Genomic DNA, 22,995 nt, shown 5'->3' with positions numbered 1-22,995 from the left:
ACCTTTCAGCACAGTGTTGGAGGGCAACCTAGGGAGGTGAGGTGGACTCTGACTCCCAGCGAGAGAAAGGACTCTGACAGCACTGACTCAGAGAAAAACATTTATTATTTTTATGTTTTGACTTGTTCTGTAGATTATTTTGGATTTCTTTTTCTTTTTCCTTTTCTTTGCCCCTCTGTTGTAAATGTCGATTTTATTGGCTCTATGAAATTTAATTAAACTTTTGAATTTTTTTTCCTCTTCTCAGTCACATTTTTAATTGTTGTTATAAATGTCTGCCTCTATGTTTGGTTTTTGAGTTCTGTGGAGTTTTCCTTTTTTTTTTTTTTTCTTTTTCTTTAATTTTAATTTTTTAAGCCTATTATTATGCTTTCTAAATTTATTTCTTTGCTTGCTTTTCCTACTATTATTTTCCCCTTGCTGTTAATCTTTAATGTATATAAATCTTCTCTATCTACTTCTATTTAACTATGTGTATCTATTCTTTTCTTTCTTTACTTTCCTCTGAACATATTTGTTAGTTTTGTTTCCATTACTTTATTCCTAACTTAGCACCTTGCTTTCATTTCATTGTCCCGTTTGTGCTTTAGTTACTTTTGTTCTTAACTGGTAGATATAATTTTTTATTTCCTTTGTTCACCTCGTCAGTCTATGGTATTTTATTTTAGTTGGACTGATCTGACTTTGCTTATGGGTGTATATGTATATGTGTATATTCCATTATTCTAGCTATTATTTGTCTAAGTGTGGAACTGCCATTTGTCTGGGGTTCTTCTTTGGTTTCTCATTTTGGGATGTTTGCTTTAATCTCAATTAATGACATAACAGACCACTTCCAGAATCTTCATTCTTGACCAGAAATGAATCTCTGAGCCTTTGGAGTGGGAGCACTGACTCCAAGACTCTAGAATACCAAAGAACTAGTCCCAGGGAGTATCAAAGAATGATAACTCACACAAAGGAAACCAGGTGGATACAAGGTCTAGCATCACCAAACCACAAGTAGCACCCTGTGCTGTACACCTCATATCTAAATAACAAACAAACACAATTACAAACCAAATCATCAGCAGACAGGATTACCAGACTCAGCCTTGACCATCACAGGAAAAAACAAACAAAGAAACAAAACAAGCAAAAACATCAGCAAAAATCTTACCCTGTAGGAAGGTTACACAAACCACTGGATCAAACTTAGGAGGGCAAAAAACAAAAGGAAACAAGAATTCAACCTTGAAGCCTAGGAAAAGGAGACCTCAAACACAATAATTAAAAAAAAAATACAGAAAAGGCAGAGAAATGCTACACAAGTGAACGAACAAATTAGAAACACAGAAGTCCAAACAAATGAAGAGAAAATAGGAAAACTACCTAAAAAAGAATTCAGAATAATGATGATTAAAAAAAAAAAAAAAAAACCTTGAAAACTAAATGGAAAGAATGCACAAATCAATTAACAAACACCTAGAAGAATTAAAGAATAAACATACTGAGACAAACAACAGAATTAATGAAATTCAAAACACTCAGTTAGGAATCAATAGCAGAATATCTGAAGCAGAAGAGCGAATCAGTGACCTGGAGGATAAAATGGTGGGAATAACTTCTGAAGAGGAGAATGAAGCAAAAAGAATGAAAAGAACTGAGGATAGTCTCAGAGACCTCTTGGATAATATCAAACGTGCCAACATTCAAAGTACAGTGGTCCCAGAAGAAAAAGAGAAAAAGAAAGAGTATGAGAAAACTTTTGAAAAGAGTATAGTTGAAAATTTCCCCAATATGAAAAAGGAAATAGACAATAAAGTCCAAGAGCCACAAAGAGTCCCATACAGTATAAACCCAAGGAGAAACACACCAAGACACATGATAATCAAACTAACAAAGACTAAACGCAAAGAAAGACTGTTAAAAGCAGCAAGGGAGAAGCAACAAGTAACATACAAGGGAAATCCCATACACTTAACAGCTGACCTTTCAGCAGAAACTCTGCAGGCCAGAAGGGAATGGCAGGACATATTTAAAGTACTGAAAGGGAAAAACCGACAACCAAGATTATTGTATCCAGCAAGGATCACATTCAAAATTGATTGAGAAATCAAACACTTTTCAGACAAGCAAAAGTTAAGAGAATTCAGGACCAGTAAATCAGCTTTAAAACAAAAGTTAAAGGGACTTATAGAGTTAGAAATATAAGAGAAAGAAAAAGATCTGCAAAATCAACCCCAAACAATTAAGAAAATGGCAATAGGGACATACATATCAATAATTACCTTAAATGGAAATGGATTAAATGCTCCAAGCAAAAGACAGACTTGATGAACAGGAACAAAATCAAGACCCATATTTATTCTGTCTACAAGAAACCCACTTCAGACCTAAAGATGCATATAGACTGAAAGTGAGAGGATGGAAAAAGATATTCTATGCAAATGGGAAGCAAAAGAATGCTGGAGTAGCACTCTTCATATCAGACAAAATAAACCTCACAATAAAGAAGATTACAAGAGATAAGGAAGGACATTACATAATGATCAAGGTGTCAACCCAAGAGGAAGGCATAACAATTGTAAATATCTATGCACTCAACATAGGAGCACCTCAGTACATAAGACAAACACAGATATAAAAGAAGAAATTGACAGTAACACATTAATAGTAGGAGATTTTAACACCTTACTCACACCAATGGACAGACCATCAAAACAGAAAATTAATAAGGAAACACAAGTCTTAAATGGTACATTAGATTACATGGATCTCACTGATATCTTCAGGAGATTCTATCCAAATGCAAAAGAATACACCTTCTTCTCAAGAGTACATGGAACGTGCTCCAGGAGAGATCACCTACTGTGTCACAAATCAAACCTCAGTTAATTTAAGAATATTGAAACCTTATCAAGCATCTTCTCTGACCACAACACTATGAAACTAGGTATTAATTACAAAAAAAAAAAAATTAAGAAACACAAACACATGGAGATTAAACAACATGTTTCTAAATAAGCAACAGGTTACTGAGGAAATCAAAAGGGACATTTAAAAAATTCTAGAATAAAATGACAATGAAGGGATGACAACTCAAAACCTATGGGATGCAGCAAAAGCAGTTCTAAGAATGAAGCTTATAGCAATACAATCCTACCTCAAGAAATAATAAAAAGATAGAATAGACAACCTAACTTTACACTTAAATCAACTGTAAAAAGGAAAAAAAAAGGCAAAATTAGTAGAAGGAAAGAAATCATAAAGAACAGAGCAGAAATAAATGTAAAATAAATGACAAAACAATAATAAATATTAATAAATCTAAAAGCTGGTTCTTTGAGAAGATAAACAAAATTGACAAGCCTTTAGTGACACTCATCAAGAAAAAAAGAGAGAAGAATCAAGTCATCAAAATTAGAAATGAAAAAGGAGAGATTGCAACAGACAATGCCGAAATACAAAAGATTATAAGAGGCTATTGTGAACAACTATATGGCAGTATAATGGATAACCTGGAAGAAATGGACAGATTCTTAGAAAGTTCAGTCTTTGAAGGTTGAACCAGGAAGAAATAGAAATTATGAACAACCCTATCACAAGCACTGAAATTGAAGCTGTGATTAAAATAAATAAATAAATAAAAACATAAAACAAAAACTAAAACAAAAGCCCAGGACCAGATAGTTCCACAGGAGAATTCTATCTAACATTTAGAGAAGAGCTAATGCCTATCCTTCTAAAACTCTTTCAAAGAATTGTAGAGGAATGAACACTTCCAAGCTCATTCTACAAAGCCACCATCACCCTGATACCAAAACCAGACAAAGACAGCACAAAAAAAGAAAACTACAGGCCAATGTCACTGATGAAGATAGACGCAAAAATCGTCAACAAAATTTTAGCAAACAATTCAGCAACTCATCAAAAAACTCATATAGCATGATCAAGTTGGGTTTATTCCAGGGATGCAAGGATTCTTCAATATACATGAATCAATTAATGTGATACAGTATATTAAGAAATTTAATGATACAAACCATATGATAATCTCAATAGATGCAAAAAAAGTCTCTGACAAAATTGAGCACCCATTTATGATTAAAACTCTTCAAAAAAATGGGCGTAGAAGGAACCTACCTCAAAATAGTAAAGGCCACATATGATAATCCTACAGCAAACATTATTATCAATGGTGAAAAACAGAAATCATTCCCCATAAGATCAGGTACAAGACAAGGGTGTCCACTTTCACCACTATTATTCAACATAGTTTTGGAAGTCCTAACTAGAGCAGTCAGAGATGAAAAAAGAAATAAAAGAAATTCTGATCGATAAAGAGGAAGTAAATCTCTCTCTGTTTGCAGATGATATGATACTGTACATAGAAAACCCTAAGATAGTATCAGAAAATTACTAGAGCTAATTAGTGAATTTAGCAAAGTTGCAGGGTACAAAATCAATATACAGAAATCACTTGCATATCTATGTACTAACAATAAAAAATCAGAAAGAGCAATTAAGGAATCAATGCCATTTAGCATTGCAACAACAAGAACAACAAAAAAAGCTAAATATCTAGGAATAAACTTACCTAATGCAACAAAAGAATTGTACACAAAATTATAAGACAGTAATGAAAGGAACCAAAGAGAACATAAACAGATGGAGAGCTATTACATGTTCCTGAGTGGTAAGAATCAATATTGTGAAAATGACTATACTACCAAACACAATCTATAAATTCAATGTGAATCTTATTAAATTATCAACGTAATTTTCACAGAACTAGAACAAAAGATTTTATAATTCATATGGAAACACAAGACCTTGAATAGCAAAAGCAGTCCTGAGAAATAAGAATGGATCTGGAGGAATCAACCTTCCTAACTTCTGATTACACTACAAAGCTACAGTCATCAAGACAGTATAGTACTGGCGTGAAAACAGAAATGTAGAACAATGGAACAAGGTAGATAGCCCAGAAATAAACCAATGAACCTATGGGTACCTTATTTTTGACAAGGAGGCAGGAATGTACAATGGGGCAAAGACAGCCTCTTCAGTAAATGGTGCTGAGAAACCTAGACAACTAAATGTAGAAGAATAAAATTAGAACACTTCCTAACACACTATGGATTAAAGATCTAATGTGAGACCAGAAACTATAAATCTCTTAGGGGAAAACATAGGCAGAACACACTATGACATAAATCAAAGCAAGATCCTCTATGACCCACCTCCTAGAGTAATGGAAATAAAAACAAAAGTAAGCAAGTGGGACCTGATTAAACTTAAAAGCTTTTGCACAGCAAAGGAAATTATAAGCAAGGTGAAAAGACAAACCCCAGAATGGGATAAAACAATAGCAAATGAACCAACTGATGAAGGATTAATTTCCAAAATACACAAGCAGCTCATGCAACTCAATGCCAGAAAAACAAACAACCCAATCAAAAAGTGGGAAAAAGACCTAAACAGACATTTCTCCAAAGAAGACATACACAGATGATTGACAAACAAATGAAAAGATGTTCAACATTGCTCACTATTAGAGAAATGCAATGAAAACTATAATGAGATATCTCCTCACTCCAGTCAGAATGGCCATCATCAAAATATCTACAGACAATAATTGCTGGAGAGGATGTGGAGAAAAAGGAACATTCTTGCACTGTTGGTGGGAAATGTAAATTGATACAGCTACTATGGAAGGCATTAGGGAAATTCCTGAAAAAAGTAGGAATAAAACCACCATATGACCCATCAATTCCACTCCTAGGCATATATCCTGGGAAAATCAGCATTGAAAAAGAGAGAAATGTATCCCATTGTTCATTTCAGCACTATTTATAATAGGCAGAACATGGAAGCAACCTAGATGTCTATTGACAGAAAAGTGGATAAAGAAGTACTGGTGCATGTTCACAGTAGAATATTACTCAGAAATGAAACGGAACATATTTGAGTCAGCTCTGATGAGGTGGATGAACTTAGAGCCTATTATACAGAGTGAAGTGAGTCAAAAAGAGAAAGATAAATATCATATTCCAATGCATATACATGGAGTCTAGAAAAATGTTACTGAATAGTTTATTTACAGAGCAACAGTGGAGAATCAGACATAGAGAATAGACTTATGGACATGGGGAGAGGGGAGGAGAGGGTGAGATGTATGGAAGGAGTAAGATGGAAACTTACATTACCATCTGTAAAATAGATAGCTAACGGGAATTTGCTGTATGGCTCAGGAAACTAAAACATGGGCTCTGTGTCAATCTAGAGGGGTGGGATGGGGCTAGAGATGGGAGCGGTTCAAAGGGAGGGGATATATGCATATCTATGGCTTATTCATATTGAGATTTGACAGAAAACAAAATTCTGTAAAGCAATTATAAGTCAATAAAAATAAACTAAAAAATTCAAATATAAAAATATTTTATAGGCATTTTGAAAAGAAACAAGAAAGTCAAATGGAATGAAATTAAACTGTGGTACATTATTTGGGAAAGAGTGAACCCTATCCTTCAGTCAGTTCAGTCACTCAGTCATGTCCGATGTTTTGCAACCCCATGGACTGTAGCACGCCAGGTTTCCCTATCCCTCACCAACTCTTGGAGTTTGGATAAACTCATGTCCATTGAGTTGGTGATGCCATCCAACTGTCTTATCCTCTGCTGTCTGCTTCTCCTCATGTCTTCCATCTTTCTCAGCAACAAGGTCTCTTCCAAGGAGTCAGTTATTCATGACAGGTGGCCAAAATATTGGGGTTTCAGCTTCAGCATCAGTCCTTCTAATGAATATTCAGGACTGGTCTCCTTCAGGATTTGCTGGTTTCATCTCCTTACAGTCCAAGGGATTCTCAAGAGTCTTCTGCAACACAACAGTTCAAAAGCATCAATTTTTTGATACTCAGCTTTTTTTATAGTCTAATTTTTACATCCATACCTGACTACTGGAAAAACTGTAGCTTTGACTAGATGGGCCTTTGTTGGCAAAGAGATGTCTCTGCTTTTTAATATGCTGTCTAAGATGTTAATAAATTTTCTTCCAAGGAAAAAGCATCTTTTAATGTCATGGATGCTGTCACCATCCGCATTGATTTTGGAGCCCACCCCCCCAAAAAAATCTCTCATTGTTTCCATTGTTTACCCATCTATTAGCCATGTAGTGATGGGGCTGGATGCCATGATCTTAGTTTTCTGAATGTTGAGTTTTAAGTCAAATTTTTCATTGTCCTCTTTCATTTTAATCAAGAGGCTCTTTAGTCTTCTTCAGTTTCTGCCATAAGGGTGGTGTCATCTGAATATCTGAGGTTATTGATATTTCTCCCCACAATCCTGATTCTGGCTTGTGCTTCATCCGGCATTTTGCATGATGCACTCTGCATATAAGTTAAACAAGCAGGGTGACAATATACAGCTTTGATGTACTCCTTCCCAATTTGGAACCAGTCTGTTGTTCCATGTATATTTTTTTTTTTTTTCCATGTGAATTTCTAAATGTTGTTTCTAGCCCTGAATACAGATTTCTCAGAAGGCAGGTAAGGTCGTCTGGTATTTCCATCTCTTTAAGAATCATTCTGCCATCACATCACATAAAACTATTCAACAATATGTCCCAAGAAAAAAAGAAGAAGAATTTTCCGCATTATGTTGTGATCCACACAATCAAATGTTTTGGCATAGTCAATAAAGCAGAAGTAGAAATTTTTCTGGAACTCTATGGCTTTTTTGTGATCCAATGGATGTTGGATATTTGACCTCTGGTTCCTTTGGCTTTTCTAAATCCAGCTTTAACATCAGGAAGTTCATGGTTCACATTCTTTTGAAGCCTGGCTTGGAGAATTTTGAGCATTACTTTGCTCTTGTGTGAGATGAGTGTAATTGTAAAGTATTTTGACCATTCTTTGGCATTTCTTTCTTTGGTATTAGAATGAAAACTCACTTTTTCCAGTCCTGTGGCCTCTGCTGAATTTTCCAAATGTGCTGGCATATTGAGTGCAGCACTTTCCCAACATCATCTTTTAGGATTTGAAGTAATTCACCTGGAATCTTGTTACATCCACTAGCTTTGCTCATATTGATGCTTCCTAAGGCCGACTTGACTTTGCATTCCAGGATGTCTGGCTCTACATGAGTGATCACACCATCGTGGTTATCTGGGTAATGAAGATTTTTCTTGTATAGTTCTTTGTATTCTTTCCACCTCTTCTTGATATCTTCTGCTTCTTTTAGATCCATACCATTTCTGTCCTTCATTGTGCCCATCGTTGCATGAAATATTCCCTTGGTATCTCTCATTTTTTTGAAGAGATATCTAGTTTATCCCATTCTACATTTTCCTCTATTTCTTTGCATTTATCCCTGAGGAAAGCTTTCTTACCTCTCTTTGCTATTTTTGGAACTCTGCATTCAAATGGGTATATCTTTACCTTTCCCCTTTGCCTTTAGTTTCTCTTCTTTTCTCAGCTATTTGTAAGGCCTTCTCAGACAACCATTTTGCATTTCTTTTTCTTGGGGATGGTCTTGATCACTGCTTCCTGTACAATGTCAGGAACCTCCTTCCATAGTTCTTCAGGCACTCTATCAGATCTAATCTCTTGAATCTATTTGTCACTTCTACTTCATAATCATAAGGGATTTGATTTAGGTCATACTTGAATGGTCTAGTGGTTTCCCTACTTTCTTCAATTTAAGTCTCAATTTTTCAATAAGCAGTTCATTATCTGAGCCACAGTCAGCTCCCAGTCTTGTTTTTGCTCACTGTATAGAGTTTCTCCATCTTTGGCCGCAAAGAATATAATCAACCTGATTTCAGTACGGACCAATTAAGACAGCCCTCGGATTGGGAGAAAATAATAGCAAACGAAGCAATAGACAAAGGATTAATCTCAAAAATATACAAGCAACTCCTCCAGCTCAACTCCAGAAAAATAAATGACCCAATCAAAAATGAGCCAAAGAACTAAACAGACATTTCTCCAAGGAAGACATACAGATGGCTAAAAAACACATGAAAAGATGCTCAACATCACTCATTATCAGAGAAATGCAAATCAAAACCACAATGAGGTGATGTCCTCATTGTTGTATCATTGTCCTCTTTGTATCATTGATGTCCTCATCATTGTTCTCATCATTGTTGTGATTATGTTATGCCTTATCCCTTACTGCACTGGGTTCCTAATCACAAATTTATGACAAGTTTCACGTGGTGTAGCCTTTTTTTTTTAAATTTTTCTTTCTGACAGTATAAAAATAAAATATGCTTATTGTACATGTGTGAGTGCACATACTATCAAGGTGTTGCCAAACTGTGCACAACTATCTTAAAAGAGAATATCTTTTCAAGAGAAAACTGCCTTACAAAAGAGAAAGACAAAATTAAACCCAACCTCTTTTTTACATTTTATTGAGGCAAATAAACTATTTGAAATAAATATATCAAAAGTTAAATTTTTATAAGCCATTACTGAATAGCTACGGTTTTCAAAGATGTTGTTTCAAATTTCCCGTCCCCCTGCTAGACATTCAATTTAGTTTGAAATAACGCTATGTTATTTTCTGATTTTTCTCAAGGAATATATTGACGTTCTCAAAATAAAGCGTATTTGCATTTCCTTTCACCTAAAAAATAACACATACATGGTACAACACTCCTTAGGAGGAGGCAGGGAAAACTGAGAAATTAAAGATATGATAACTCCCAAAATGCTGGAATCACTGGTACTTGTAAATCATGTTGGATGATAGGTCTTTCAGAAATGAACATGACATTAAACAAATAATACTATGGCTGTTGCAAGTATGTAGGGAAATAAATGATTTAGCAATGCTGATGGACTCCTAAGCCCACTGTTTTTCTTTTTTTTATGTCACTGAATCAAATTATGTTTGAATTAGCTACATTGTAAGTTTCTACTATTTAGACAGCTGTTGATTCCTTGATATAAAATGACATGTTAATTTTATTTCACTGTGCAAATCACCAACATATGAGACAAAACATAGCATAATGGCCTTATTTGGGTATAGGCATGGAGCTGATTAAGAACGCAAAAGCATACCAAAATTGTAGTTCCATCTAACAGTTTGCTACATACTAGGTGGAATAAAGGATGAAGTATCAGCAAATTTCAAGACTAAGACAAAGAAGGCACATATCTGGACAATGCACCCAGGAAAACTGACTCTGGTCAGAAAAAATAGCTTTCCAAACCTTCAAAACAGAAAACATAAGAAAGAATTAGCAAAAGCATATTTTAAACATATTCTCCCATTCTAAATCAATATATTTGGCCTTCTACTCTGTTTCCTAAGTGTATGTAGTATGAGATTAACAGAAGGAGATCACCTAGGAGCATGACAGAAATTAAAATTCTTGGGCCTCACCCCAGATTTACTGAATCATAAACTTTGTGATCTGAGGCCAACAATTTTTATTAAACTAGCCCTCCAGGTGATTCTGATACATACTCAAGTTTGAGAGATACTGACTTAGAATATCATCAGTTATATAAATAAAGCTCTTCTTTCCCCAATGTTTCTTCAATTATTATTTTTTTTAACTAGTGCATTATTTAGATTCATTTATGCCTGAATTAAAAAAAAAAAAATTAGTAGGAGGGAACAGGAACTAACATTTACTGATTCCAAATACTGTATATACCAAATGTTAATATGAGTGATTTCATCTATCTCTATGTATATACTTTTTCATATATGAGTCTTCATGATAATCTAATGATCCTTATTGAGATATGCATAAACATATTTAATGGCCTAAGATATCCAAAAATACCAGTTTTGAAAGCTAAACCATAAATGTTATGTGACTAAAATATTTTTCTTAGAGTTCACAAGTATCCGTTTAATTTTATTTAGATGCATTCAATCACTTTTCTATAATTTTTTTAAATAACACATTGATATATTCATATGTCAAATAAGCAAAATGCAATGCTGTAGTAAAGTGGGCAGTCTCAAGCATTTTTTTTTGCTTTACAACTTGGCCAGCTGGCTCACTATTCCTTGTGGTTCCTTTGAGGTATCTAGGGGTATAAACCTTGGGCTTGAAATAAAATTATTTTCTTTGCTCCATAGCTACATGCACCACTAGCAGGTTAGTCCATTAGTTTCTGATCCAACACCTTTTTAATGAGCTTATTTTTCTTAGGCTTTCTTGGCTTAAACACAAATTTCCCTTAAAACCACTTTTTGTCCTTAATCCCTGATCTAATTTTTGATTAGTTGATATACTACTAAAGGCTGCAAAATACATCAAATATCATCTTTATTTTCCCAATCTATTTTATCAAGCAAATTCTACACATTATATTCTTGCCTCTTTCCAGAGTTAATGAAATATCTTATAACCTTTCAGTCTAATTTAACATATTAGGAAATTAAAATTTTATGTATGAACTACAATTAACTGCAAGGAATAATGCCCTACAACACAACAAAAATATAATTTGAGAGAAAAGGTAATAATTAACAAGCACTTTTTATCCATATTAGCATTTCTTATACTGTATCCCATAAGCACTCAAGAAGTATTCTTGGTTGGGGTGTTTTCATTGATTGAAGAGGAAACACTTGGTAAAACAAAATTTAAAAGATCTCTTTATTGGAGCATTTATTGGAATATTAAATATGCAAACATGCATTACAAATCTCTAAGAGGTATTACAACAAGCAGCATTCTTTAAATCTATTTAATCACAGACTTATTTTTCTCTGAAATTCTAATCAAGTTTTACAGAATACAGTTAGAAAACCCATGTCTACACCATTTAGTTGAAATAATTTTAAACATAGTTTATTCTTACATAATCATTTAATATCTTTGTGTTTCTTGCTTCTCAAATAAGATCATAAGATATTTTGTAGATTAAAGTTAAAGTAACTCAGTCATGTCCAACTTTTTCTGACCCCATGGACTATACAGTCTGTGGAATTCTTTAGACCAGAATACTGGAGTGGTTAGCCTTTCCCTTCTCCAGGGCATCTTCCCAACCCAGGAATCAAACCAGGGTCTCCTGCATGGAAGGCAGATTCTTCACAAGCTGAGCCACCAGGGAAGCCTAAAATTACTGGAGTGGGTAACCTATCCCTTCTCCAGGGGATCTTTCCTACCCAGGAATTGAACCAGGGTCTCCTGTATTGCAGTAGGGTTCTTTACCAACTGAGCTATCAGGGAAGCCTCTTGTATATTAAAGAAGGGCACAAAATCTTTCTTATGTTTTCCCATTACTGCAGAGTAATTTGTTGTACAGAGATTATGGCACCTAATATCTAGAAAGCAAGTGAATTCACAAACAGTTCTGTTAAATGTATTTTGAAAGCTGTTTACGCTGGCCTTTTTATGTTAGGGCAAAAAATACCTAAAAGTAGTAGAAATTGAGGGACTTCCAATACGACAGTCAGGTGAACTCCATGGAACCACTTCCATGAAAAACTGTTGAAAATTATTAAAACAAACAAAAATAACAATTTTAAGCCTCTGGGAATGGTCCTACAGACACACAGTCAATAAAGAAACATTTACAATCTTTTAAATTGTATTGATAGCAGGAAGTGTTTGAACAGAGACTCTCTCCTGAATTCAGTGATATGGAAATTGCACTCTACACTTCTGAGGCAAGGAACAAAGGACTTCCTCTACACTAATTTCCCAGTAGGAGGGCTATCTTCTTGAAAGGAGCAAGATATCACCATTTATTGTCTTGTACCCAGGCACCTATTGCAGAGGCCAAGCTCTGGGAAAGTGTGGCTGAGCGGTGGGGGATTCTTCTGCTGAGCCTCTAATCATTACAGGTAGAGGCTCTACCAATGGCTGTGGTTCCACTAATCACATGAACTCCAAGAGTCCTTTCTTTGTCTCCGGAGTCAGTGCTTCTATGCTGAATAAACACAAAGGGATTCACAGAGATAACATGCTAAAAATGATGAGCTCCAAAATCAAGAAGAAAATCTTGAAAGTAACAAGAGAAAAGTAAGTAGTCACTTAAAGTGAACTTCAATAATATTAATATCTGCTTCCTCACTGGAAAAACAAAAGGGTGGGGGAGGGACCAGGAAGCTGTAGAATAACATATTCTAAAATGGTTAAGAAAAAATATGTCAAAGAATAAAATATACAGTATATTTATCTTACAAAAATGAAGGTGAAAGAAAGATATTATCAGATAAACAAAAGCCGAAAGAATATGTCGCCAGCAAGCTCACTTCACAAGAACTACTAAAGGAAGTTTTTCAGGATCCAAGAAAATGACAAGACAGTAATTCTAATACACATGAAAGTAAAAGAGCACTAATCTACTTGTAAGTTATAATTACAAAGATAATTATGTCATTATAAAACACAGTATAATTTCATGGTTCTCATATCTTCTCTAAACTTGATTTTAAAATAATTATACAAAACAGCATGTATGCAATATATTATTAGGCCTATAAAGTATAAAATATTCACTAATAACAGTGCAAAGGAGGTTGCTGGAGACAAACATGTATCAGCTTAAGGAAATTAACCCAAACGTTAGCTAAAATTCACAGAAACCAATTAAGAGAATTAGAAATAATAAATAAGATTAATGTAACAAAAGCTTTAAATATGCACTTTCACTGTTTCATCTATGAGATTATTTCAAAGACATAAACTATATAAAATAATATTTATAAGCATGAATTGTTGAGTTGTAGCACTTAAAAATATTTTATACATGACAGTAATACCAAAAAAAAGGGTGAAAGAATAGATCTTAATAATAGTAATGCTTTTCGGTGTGTATGCCCAGGAGTGAGATGGCTGGGTCATATGGCAGTTCTGTTTCCAGTTTTTTAAGAAATCTCCATGCTGTTCTCCATAGCAGATGTACTAATTTGCATTCCCACCAATAGTGTAAGAGGGTTCCCTTTTCTCCACACCCTCTCCAACATTTATTGCTTGTAGACTTTTGGATAGCAGCCATCCTGACTGGCATGTAATGGTACCTCGTTGTGGTTTTGATTTGCATTTCTCTGATAATGAGTGAGGTTGAGCATCTTTTCATGTGCTTGTTAGCCATCTGTATGTCTTCTTTGGAGAAATGTCTGTTTATTTCTTTGGCCCATTTTTTGATTGGGTCATTTATTTTTCTGGAATTGAGCTGCAGGAGTCACTTGTATATTTTTGAGATTAATCCTTTGTCTGTTTCTTCATTTGCTATTATTTTCTCCCAATCTGAGGGCTGTCTTTTCACCTTGCTTATAGTTTCCTTTGCTGTGAAAAAGGTTTTAAGTTTCATTAGGTCCCATTTGTTTATTTTTGCTTTTATTTCCAATATTCTGGGACATGGGTCATAGAGGATCTTGCTGTGATTTATGTCAGAGAGTGTTTTGCCTATGTTCTCCTCTAGGAGTTTATAGTTTGTGGTCTTACATCTGAAAGAGACATGTGCACGCCAGTGTTCATCACAGCATTGTTTATAATAGCCAGGACATGGAAGTAACCTAGAGGCTCATCAGCAGACGAATGGATAAGGAAACTGTGGTACATATACACCATGGAATATTACTCAGCCATTAAAAAGAATTCATTTGAATCAGTTCTAATGAGATGGATGAAACTGGAGCCCATTATATAGAGTGAAGTAAGCCAGAAAGATAGAGGCCAATACAGTATACTAACGCATATATATGGAATTTAGAAACATGGTAATGATAACCCTATATGCAAAACAGAAAAAGAGACACAGATGTACAGAACAGAATTTTGGACTCTGTGGGAGAAGGCAAGTGTGGGATGTTTTGAGAGAACAGCATCGAAACATGTATATTATCTAGGGTGAAACAGATCACCAGCCCAGGTTGGATGCATGAGACAAGTGCTCGAGCCTGGTGCACTGGGAAGGCCCAGAGGAATCCGGTGGAGAGGGAGGTGGGAGGGGGCATCGGTATGGGGAATACATGTAAATCCATGGCTGATTCATGTCAATGTATGACAAAAACCACTACAATATTGTAATTAGCCTCCAACTAATAAAAATAAATGGAGAAAAAAAGAGTAATGCTTTTACAGCTCACTAGAATTAAGCTAGTATGAGGCTGATTCTGTTAAGTTGAGATGTATATGATAAGTCCTAGAATAAACATTAAAGAGATAACTCATAAATATACTGAAAAAATCATTAATGAAAATGCTACAATAGAAAATATTCACTGAACCAAAAATTGAAAGGAGTAGTATAGAGGGAAAAAAAGCATGATCACATAGAAAACAAACTGTAAAATGGCAGAAAATAAATCCAAATATATCAACAATAATACTAAATGTGATTGGATTAAATAATTAGACAAAGGTAAAAACTATTAGGGTAAGAGAGCAAGATCAACTATATGTTGTCTGCACATAGACATGAATATACAAATAGATGGGAAGTAAAAGAATGAATTCCAGTTGATCTCTTTCAAATCCTGAAATATGATGCTGTGAAAGTGCTGCACTCAATATGCCAACAAATTTGGAAAATTCAGCAGTGGCCACAGGACTGCAAAAGTTGTTTTCATTCCAATCCCTAAGAAAGGCAATCCCAAAGAATGCTCAAACTACCCCACAATTGCACTCATCACACACACTAGTAAAGTAATGCTCAACATTCTCCAAGCCAGGCCTCAGCAATATGTGAACCATGAAATTCCAGATGTTTAAGCTGGTTCTGGAAAAGACAGAGGAACAAGAGATGAAATTGCCAAAATCTGCTGGATCATCAAAAAAGCAAGAGAGTTCTAGAATGACATCTATTTCTGATTTATTGACTACACCAAAGACTTCGACTGTGTGGATCACAATAAACTGTGGAAAATTTTGAAAGAGATGGAAATACCAGACCAGCTGAACTGCCCCTTGAGAAACCTGTATGCAGGTCAGGAAACAACAGTTAGAACTGGACATGGAACAACAGACTGGTTCCAAATAGGAAAAGGAGTATGTCACGGCTATATATTGTCACCCTGCTTATTTAAATCATATGCAGAGTACATCATGAGAAACGCTGGGCTGGAAGAAGCACAAGCTGGAATCAAGATTGCCAGGAGAAATATCAATAACCTCAGATATGCAGATGACACCACCCTTATGGCAGAAAGTGAAGAGGAACTAAAAAGCCTCTTGATGAAAGTGAAAGAGGAGAGTGAAAAAGTTGGATTAAAGCTCAACATTCAGAAAACTAAGATCATGGCATCTGATCCCATCACCTCATGGGAAATAGATGGGGAAACAGTGGAAACAGTGTCAGAATTCATTTTTTTGGGCTCCAAAATCACTGCAGATGGTGAATTCGGCCATGATATTAAAAGACAGATACTCTTTGATAGGAAAGTTATGACCAACCTAGATAGCATATTAAAAAAAAAAGACATTACTTTGACAACAAAGGTCCGTCTGGTCAAGGCTATGGTTTTTCCAGTGGTCATGTTTGGATGTGAGAATTGGACTGTGAAGAAAGCTGAGTGCCGAAAAATTGATGCTTTTGAACTATGCTGTTAGAGAAGACTCTTGAGAGTCCCTTGGACTGCAAGGAGATCCATCCAGTCCATCCTAAAGGAGATCAGTCCTGGGTGTTCATTGGAAGGACTAATGCTGAAGCTGAAACTCCAATACTCTGGCCACCTTATGGGAAGAGTTGACTCATTGGAAAAGACCCTGATGCTGGGAGGGATTGTGGGAAGGAGGAAAAGGGAACGGCAGCGGATGAGATGTCTTGATGGCATCACCGACTCGATGGGCATGAGTTAGAGTGAACTATGGGAGTTGGTGATGGACAGGGAGGCCTGGTGTGCTGTGATTCTTGGGGTCGCAAAGCGTCGGACATGACTGAGCGACTGAACTGATTGAACTGACTGAAAAGAGTGAATCTAATCCCAAAGAGGTGCAATGCAAAGAATATTCAAACTACAGGAACAACAAGTCATAGACTTCTTTCAGGTAGAGTTAGGTATAACCAGTAGTTTGAGTGAGAGTGCCGTCCTTTCCTTTTCCTTTTGGTACTAACTTCATAGATGGTATTTTGCCTCACATTATAGTTCCACTCAACCTATGTTTGCTCTCTCCTCCTATGAATCATACTCAAAGCCTACTTTTTTCTCCTTCATTATCTGTATTAACCTGTCCTCGGCTAGATGTTATCATCCCCGAGAGGATGAATTTTGAAATAAAATTAATGATAAAATGAGAGTCATGTAGGAGGTTGTGTATGTATGTGCATGTGCACACATGTAGAGGATCCTCCAGGCATCACTAAAATTTCCACACAGATAAATATTCTAACAAGGAATCCTGCTCTTGATTCTATCACACGGCAATTTTGAAGAAATTTATCTGTAAAAAATACTTCAGAATTTTTTGAAAGATTTCAAAAGCTAACATAATCTAGAATTTAATATTAACAGACAATAATTTTTAACTTAAGCTCTCATATTAGAATTTAGTTTCATTTATTTCTCCTCGTTACTCATTGGAAATATGGCATGGATGTATTTCATATACCTGATGATCCTTATTAAATAATTTTCTGATCAACTAACCTAAAGAAAATGTCATATGCTTTCATTACATGAACACAATGCAAACAACTTGAAAGTAACAGTTTTATTTCCCTCAGCATGATAATGTTACCATTCTCCCCAAAGTCAGAAAAACCATAGGAGTCTCATCTATTTTTTTTTATTTACACGGATTTACACGGACACACAAGTCTCTTCTCTCCAAAGAATTCTCCAGGCAAGAATACTAGAGTGGGTGGTTGCTATTTCCTTCTCCAGGGGATCTCCCCAACCCATGTATTGAAGCCAGGTCTCCCACATTGCAAGCAGATGCTTTACTGTCTAGGACTGAACCTATGTATCTGTCATCTTAATTCAGTTCAGTTCAGTTCATTGCCTCAGTCGTGTCCAACACTTTGTGACCCCATGAATCACAGCACACCAGGCCTCCCTGTCCATCACCAACTCCCAGAGTTTACTCAAACTCATACCCATTGAGTGTGTGATGACATTAAGCCATCTCATCCTCTGCCGTCCCCTTCTCCTCCTGCCCACAATCCCTCTCAGCATCAGGGTCTTTTCCAATGAGTCAACTCTTTGCATGAGGTGGCCAAAGTATTGGAGTTTCAGTTTCAGCATCAGTCCTTCCAATGAACACCCAGGACTGATTTCCTTTAGGATGGACTGGTTGGATCTCCTTGCAGTCCAAGGGACTCTCAAGAGTCTTCTCCAACACCACAGTTCAAAAGCATCAATTTTTCGGCACTCAGCTTTCTTCACAGTCCAACTCTCACATCCAAACATGACCACTGGAAAAACCATAGCCTTGACCAGATGGACCTTTGTTGTCAAAGTAATGTCTCTGCTTTTTAATATGCTATCTAGGTTGGTCATAACTTTCCTTCCAAGGAGGATCTGTCTTTTAATTTCATGGCTGAATTCACCATCTTCAGTGATTTTGGGGCCCAAAAAAATGAAGTCTGACACTGTTTCCACTGTTTCCCCATCTATTTCCCATGAGGTGATGGGACCAGATGCCATGATCTTAGTTTTCTGAATGTTGAGCTTTAATCCAACTTTTTCACTCTCCTCTTTCACTTTCATCAAGAGGCTTTTTAGTTCCTCCTCACTTTCTGCCATAAGGGTGATGTCATCTGCATATCTGAGGTTATTGATATTTCTCCTGGCAATCTTGATTCCAGCTTGTGCTTCTTCCAGCCCAGCGTTTCTCATGATGTACTCTGCATATGATTTAAATAAGCAGGGTGACAATATACAGCCTTGACGTACTCCGTTTCCTATTTGGAACCAGTCTGTTGTTCCATGTCCAGTTCTAACTGTTGTTTCCTGACCTGCATACAGGTTTCTCAAGAGGCAGGTCAGGTGGTCTGGTATTCCCATCTCTTTCAGAATTTTCCACAGTTTATTGTGATCCACACGGTCGAAGTCTTTGGTGTAGTCAATAAATCAGAAATAGATGTCATTCTGGAACTCTCTTGCTTTTTTGATGATCCAGCGAATATTGGCAACTTGGTCCCTCTGCCTTTTCTAAAACCAGCTTGAACATCTGGAAGTTCTCGGTTCACGTATTGCTGAGGCCTGGCTTGGAGAATTTTGAGCATTACTTTACTTGGGTGTGAGATGAGTGCAATTGTGTGGTAGTTTGAGCATTTTTTGGGATTGCCTTTCCTAGGGATTGGAGTGAAAACTGACCTTTTCCAGTCCTGTGGCCACTGCTGAGTTTTCCAAATTTGTTGGCATATTGAGTGCAGCACTTTCACAGCATCATCTTTCAGGATTTGAAATAGCTCAACTCGAATTCCATCACATCCACTAGCTTTGTTCATAGTGATGCTTTCTAAGGCCCACTTGACTTCACATTCCAGGATGTTTGGCTCAAGGTGAGTGACCATACCATCATGATTATCTGGGTCATAAAGATCTTTTTTGTACAGTTCTTCTATGTATTCTTGCCACTTCTTTTTAATATCTTCTGCTTCTGTTAGGTCCATAACATTTCTGTCCTTTATCGAACCCATCTTTGCCTGAAATGTTCCCTTGATTGCTCTAATTTTCTTGAAGAGATCTCTAGTCTTTTCTGTTCTATTGTTTTCCTCTATTTCTTTGCATTGTTCGCTGAGGAAGGCTTTCTTATTTCTCCTGGCTGTTTTTTGGAACTCTGCATTCAAATGCAAATATCTTTCCTTACCCACAGGTTAACTGCATGTCATTATAAAGAGTATGATCATTGGAAAAGAAAGAAGATGGTGGAGGAGTAGGTTGATGTGGAGTACATCGCTCTCCATGGATACATCAGAAATACATCTTAAAACATAGAAGTGCATGCAGAACACCAGCTGAGAGTGGACAGGAGTACCTGCCCAGTGGAAAAGAATATATAGGACCACAGAAAACTTGGTAGGATGAAGGAACTAGGTGGAAAAACAGGAGTGTTAGTAGAACTTGATCTGCCCTCAGTGGGTGGGAGAACTGAAACAGGGGTCTGATCCCCACATTGGGGCAATTATTTGAGTCAGCCGAGAAATATTTAAGGCTGAGAGTGAAACAGCTGATCTGTAGCCTAAATGGAAGGAGATTAATCAGTCCTTGCTGCATACATACCCCAGACAGGGATGCAGGTCCCTGGAAGGTGCAGCATTTGGGAGCTGGAGTTTAGGGATTGTGGAGCAACCCCAGGGCTAGGGCTGCAGTTGATTGCATAGAGACGGATCGAGGGGATGTGAGGGAGGAGATTGTGGTGGGAAATGCCACCATTTGTGGAGGTGGCATTTCCTCCACCAATGTGGAGGAAAGCCTGGCAGCCATGGAAGCAAGACAATACTGCTGAGTCACGTGTAGGGGGTGGAGCCATGACCATAACTTCTCTCTCCCCATAGGCCAGCATCAGCAATTGAACATTAGAGAGGCTGGCACATCAAACACCTGACTCACTGAACTACAGAGTAGGACACCACCCAGGGTGCCCCTTTAAGTGCCTGACATGCCGATCTATAGAGAAGGACCCAAGGCACGGGGTGGGGGGCGGGGGGAAGGCCTCTCTATGTGCCTGATGTGTGAAACAACAGAGAAGGAACCCAGGCAAGGGAGCCCTCTAAGTGCCTGAACAGGCCAAGCTATGGAGGGAGACTGGCTAAAGAGGTCTTCTGATCACCAGATACAGAAGACTGGAAAAAAGACTCTGATAGAATCATAACTCCTGGGGTGGAGGCAGTCCATGTCCCTGCACACTTTGTGTCACCAGGGTCCCTGCAAGTCTAACAGCTGCACCACCTTCACTCTCAACTCTCACTGGGGCAGAGTTGCCACAAGCCAAAAAAAAAAAAAAAAAAATCTTGCATCTATGTGCACAGGGCCACTTTGGTCATGTCCAGGTCTTTGTGACCCTGTAGACTGTGGCCTGCCAGGGTTTTCTGTCAGGGGCATTCTCCAGGCAAGAATACTGGAGCATATTGGCCAATACTGATTGTCATATCCTTCTAGAGCACTGTATTTCCTCCTGCCCTAGCTGCCAGCTGCCCTGAGCACCTGATGCTGCCAGAACCCCTGCAAACCAAGCAGCTGACACCATCTCCACACCTGGCCATCACTGGGTCAAACTCAAGTCCTCCAGGACAGCCTCAGGAAGAAACCCCAGTGGACGACCCACATGCAGAGGTGGAAATAAACCACAACTGAAATCCAGGGCCAGTGTGGCTAAGGAAGAAGACCTAAACCTTCCCACCAGCTGTACAAATTGCAGATTAAATCCACATGCTCAACTAGGCAGACTCTGTGTCTATGAAATATATACAAGGACATTGAGAGCTCCCACAAAAGAAACGCACTAATTATAATAGCTGTGGACACTGGAGGCAAGAACACATAGGAGCAGGATCAGATTAGAATCTGAGCTGCCCCCACAATAGGTCCAGAGATCAGCACAGTGTTGGAGGGCATCCTAGGGAGGTGAGGTGGACTGTGACTATCAGCAAGGGAAAGGACTCTGACAGCAGTGACTCAAGAACAACATTTATTATTCTTATGTTTTGACTTGTTCTGTAGATCCTTTTTAATTTTTTTCTTTTCCTCTGCCCCCCATTGTAGTTGTCTATTTTATTGGCACTATGAAATCTAATTAAGCTTTTGAGCTTTTTTTTTTTCCCCTCAGTCACATTTTATATTGTTGTTATAAACCTCTGTTTCTACGTTGGGCTTTTGCATATCTGTGGAATTTTCCTCTTTTTTTTTTCCTCTTTTTTTTAATTTTAATTCTTAAACATATTATTTTTTTCTACATTTATTCCTTTGCTTTACCTACTGTTCTTTTCCCCTTTCAATTAATCTTTAATGTATATAAATCTTCTCTACCTCTATTTAACTTTGCATATCTATTCTTTCTTTCTTTCCCTTCCTCTTAACATCTTTGTTAGTTTTATTTTCATTGCTTTATTCCCCAATTGGCAGTTTGCTTTAGTTTTGTTTTCCAGTTTGTCCTTTAGTTAGTTTTGATATTAACTGGTAGATATGATTTTTGGTTTCCTTCATTTGCTGGGTCAATCTACTGTACTTTATTTTGTTGGACTGTTTTGAATTTGCTTATGGGTGAACATGTATATATGTATATTCAATCACACTTTTTATTGCTGTCGTAAACCTTTGCCTCTATGTTCAGTTTTTGTAGTTCTGTGGAGTTTTCCTGTTTTTTTTTTCTCTTTAATTTTAATTTTTAAAACCTATTATTTTTTCTACATTTGTTCATTTGTTTACTTTATCTCCTATTCTTTTCCCCTTGCTGTTAATTTTTAATGTAAATAAATCTCTATCTACCTCTATTCAACTTTGCATATTTATGCTTTCTTTCTTTACTTTCTTTCCTATCCTCTCAACATTTTGCTAGTTTTATTTTCATTGCTTTATTCCCCAAGTGGCACCTTGCTTTAGTTTTGTCTTCCAGTTTGTGTTTTAATTTTGACATTAACTGATAAATATAATTTTTGGTTTCCTTTGTTCACCAGGTCATCTACTGGACTTTATTTTTTTAGACAGTTTTAATTTTGCTATGTGTATATATGTATATGTGTATATTTAGTGACACTTCTTATTGTTGTCATAAACATCTGCCTCTACATTGGTCTCTTTCAGTTCTGTGGAGTTTTCCTATTTTTATTTCTTCTTTCTATTTTTTTCTTTTCTCTTTTTTATAATTTTAATTTTTTAAATATCTACTCCATGGAGTGCACCTCCAGGCGCAGCCACTGGTGGCACAGAAACTGCAGCCTGGCTAGGGCTGCCTGGGGATCAGCCAACTCCTTGTAGCAGAAGCCCCAGAAGCGCTGGCATGCCATCTCGGAATCCTCTGGGGTGGCCTCAGGGTCCACAGAGGGCAGACTCGGGGGATCCAGTGGGGATGGCATTGTGCAGGAAATCTTCTTGGAGCCACTTGTGAAAGGCGGAAGCCAAGGAAAACAGAGCCTAGGGCTCT

General features: G+C 36.9%; 1 protein-coding gene across 1 annotated transcript; it reads left to right on the top strand.

Moving 5' to 3' along the window:
• The first annotated feature begins 1,440 nt into the window (after positions 1-1,440).
• L1TD1 (LINE1 type transposase domain containing 1) lies at positions 1,441-2,091 on the top strand. The gene has a single exon (XM_070461899.1). It carries the CDS (start codon positions 1,441-1,443, stop codon positions 2,089-2,091), a length of 651 nt encoding a protein of 216 aa, XP_070318000.1.
• The last annotated feature ends 20,904 nt before the right edge of the window (positions 2,092-22,995 follow it).

This window comes from Odocoileus virginianus, chromosome X, assembly GCF_023699985.2.
Source record: "Odocoileus virginianus isolate 20LAN1187 ecotype Illinois chromosome X, Ovbor_1.2, whole genome shotgun sequence".
Lineage (NCBI taxonomy): Eukaryota > Metazoa > Chordata > Mammalia > Artiodactyla > Cervidae > Odocoileus > Odocoileus virginianus.
The sequence above is the reverse complement of the archived record's forward strand: the minus strand, read 5'-3'. Positions and strand labels throughout refer to the sequence as shown.

Coding starts and splice junctions, on each gene's coding strand:
- L1TD1 (XM_070461899.1), top strand. CDS start 1,441: ATGCACAAATCAATTAACAAACACCTAGAAGAATTAAAGAATAAACAT.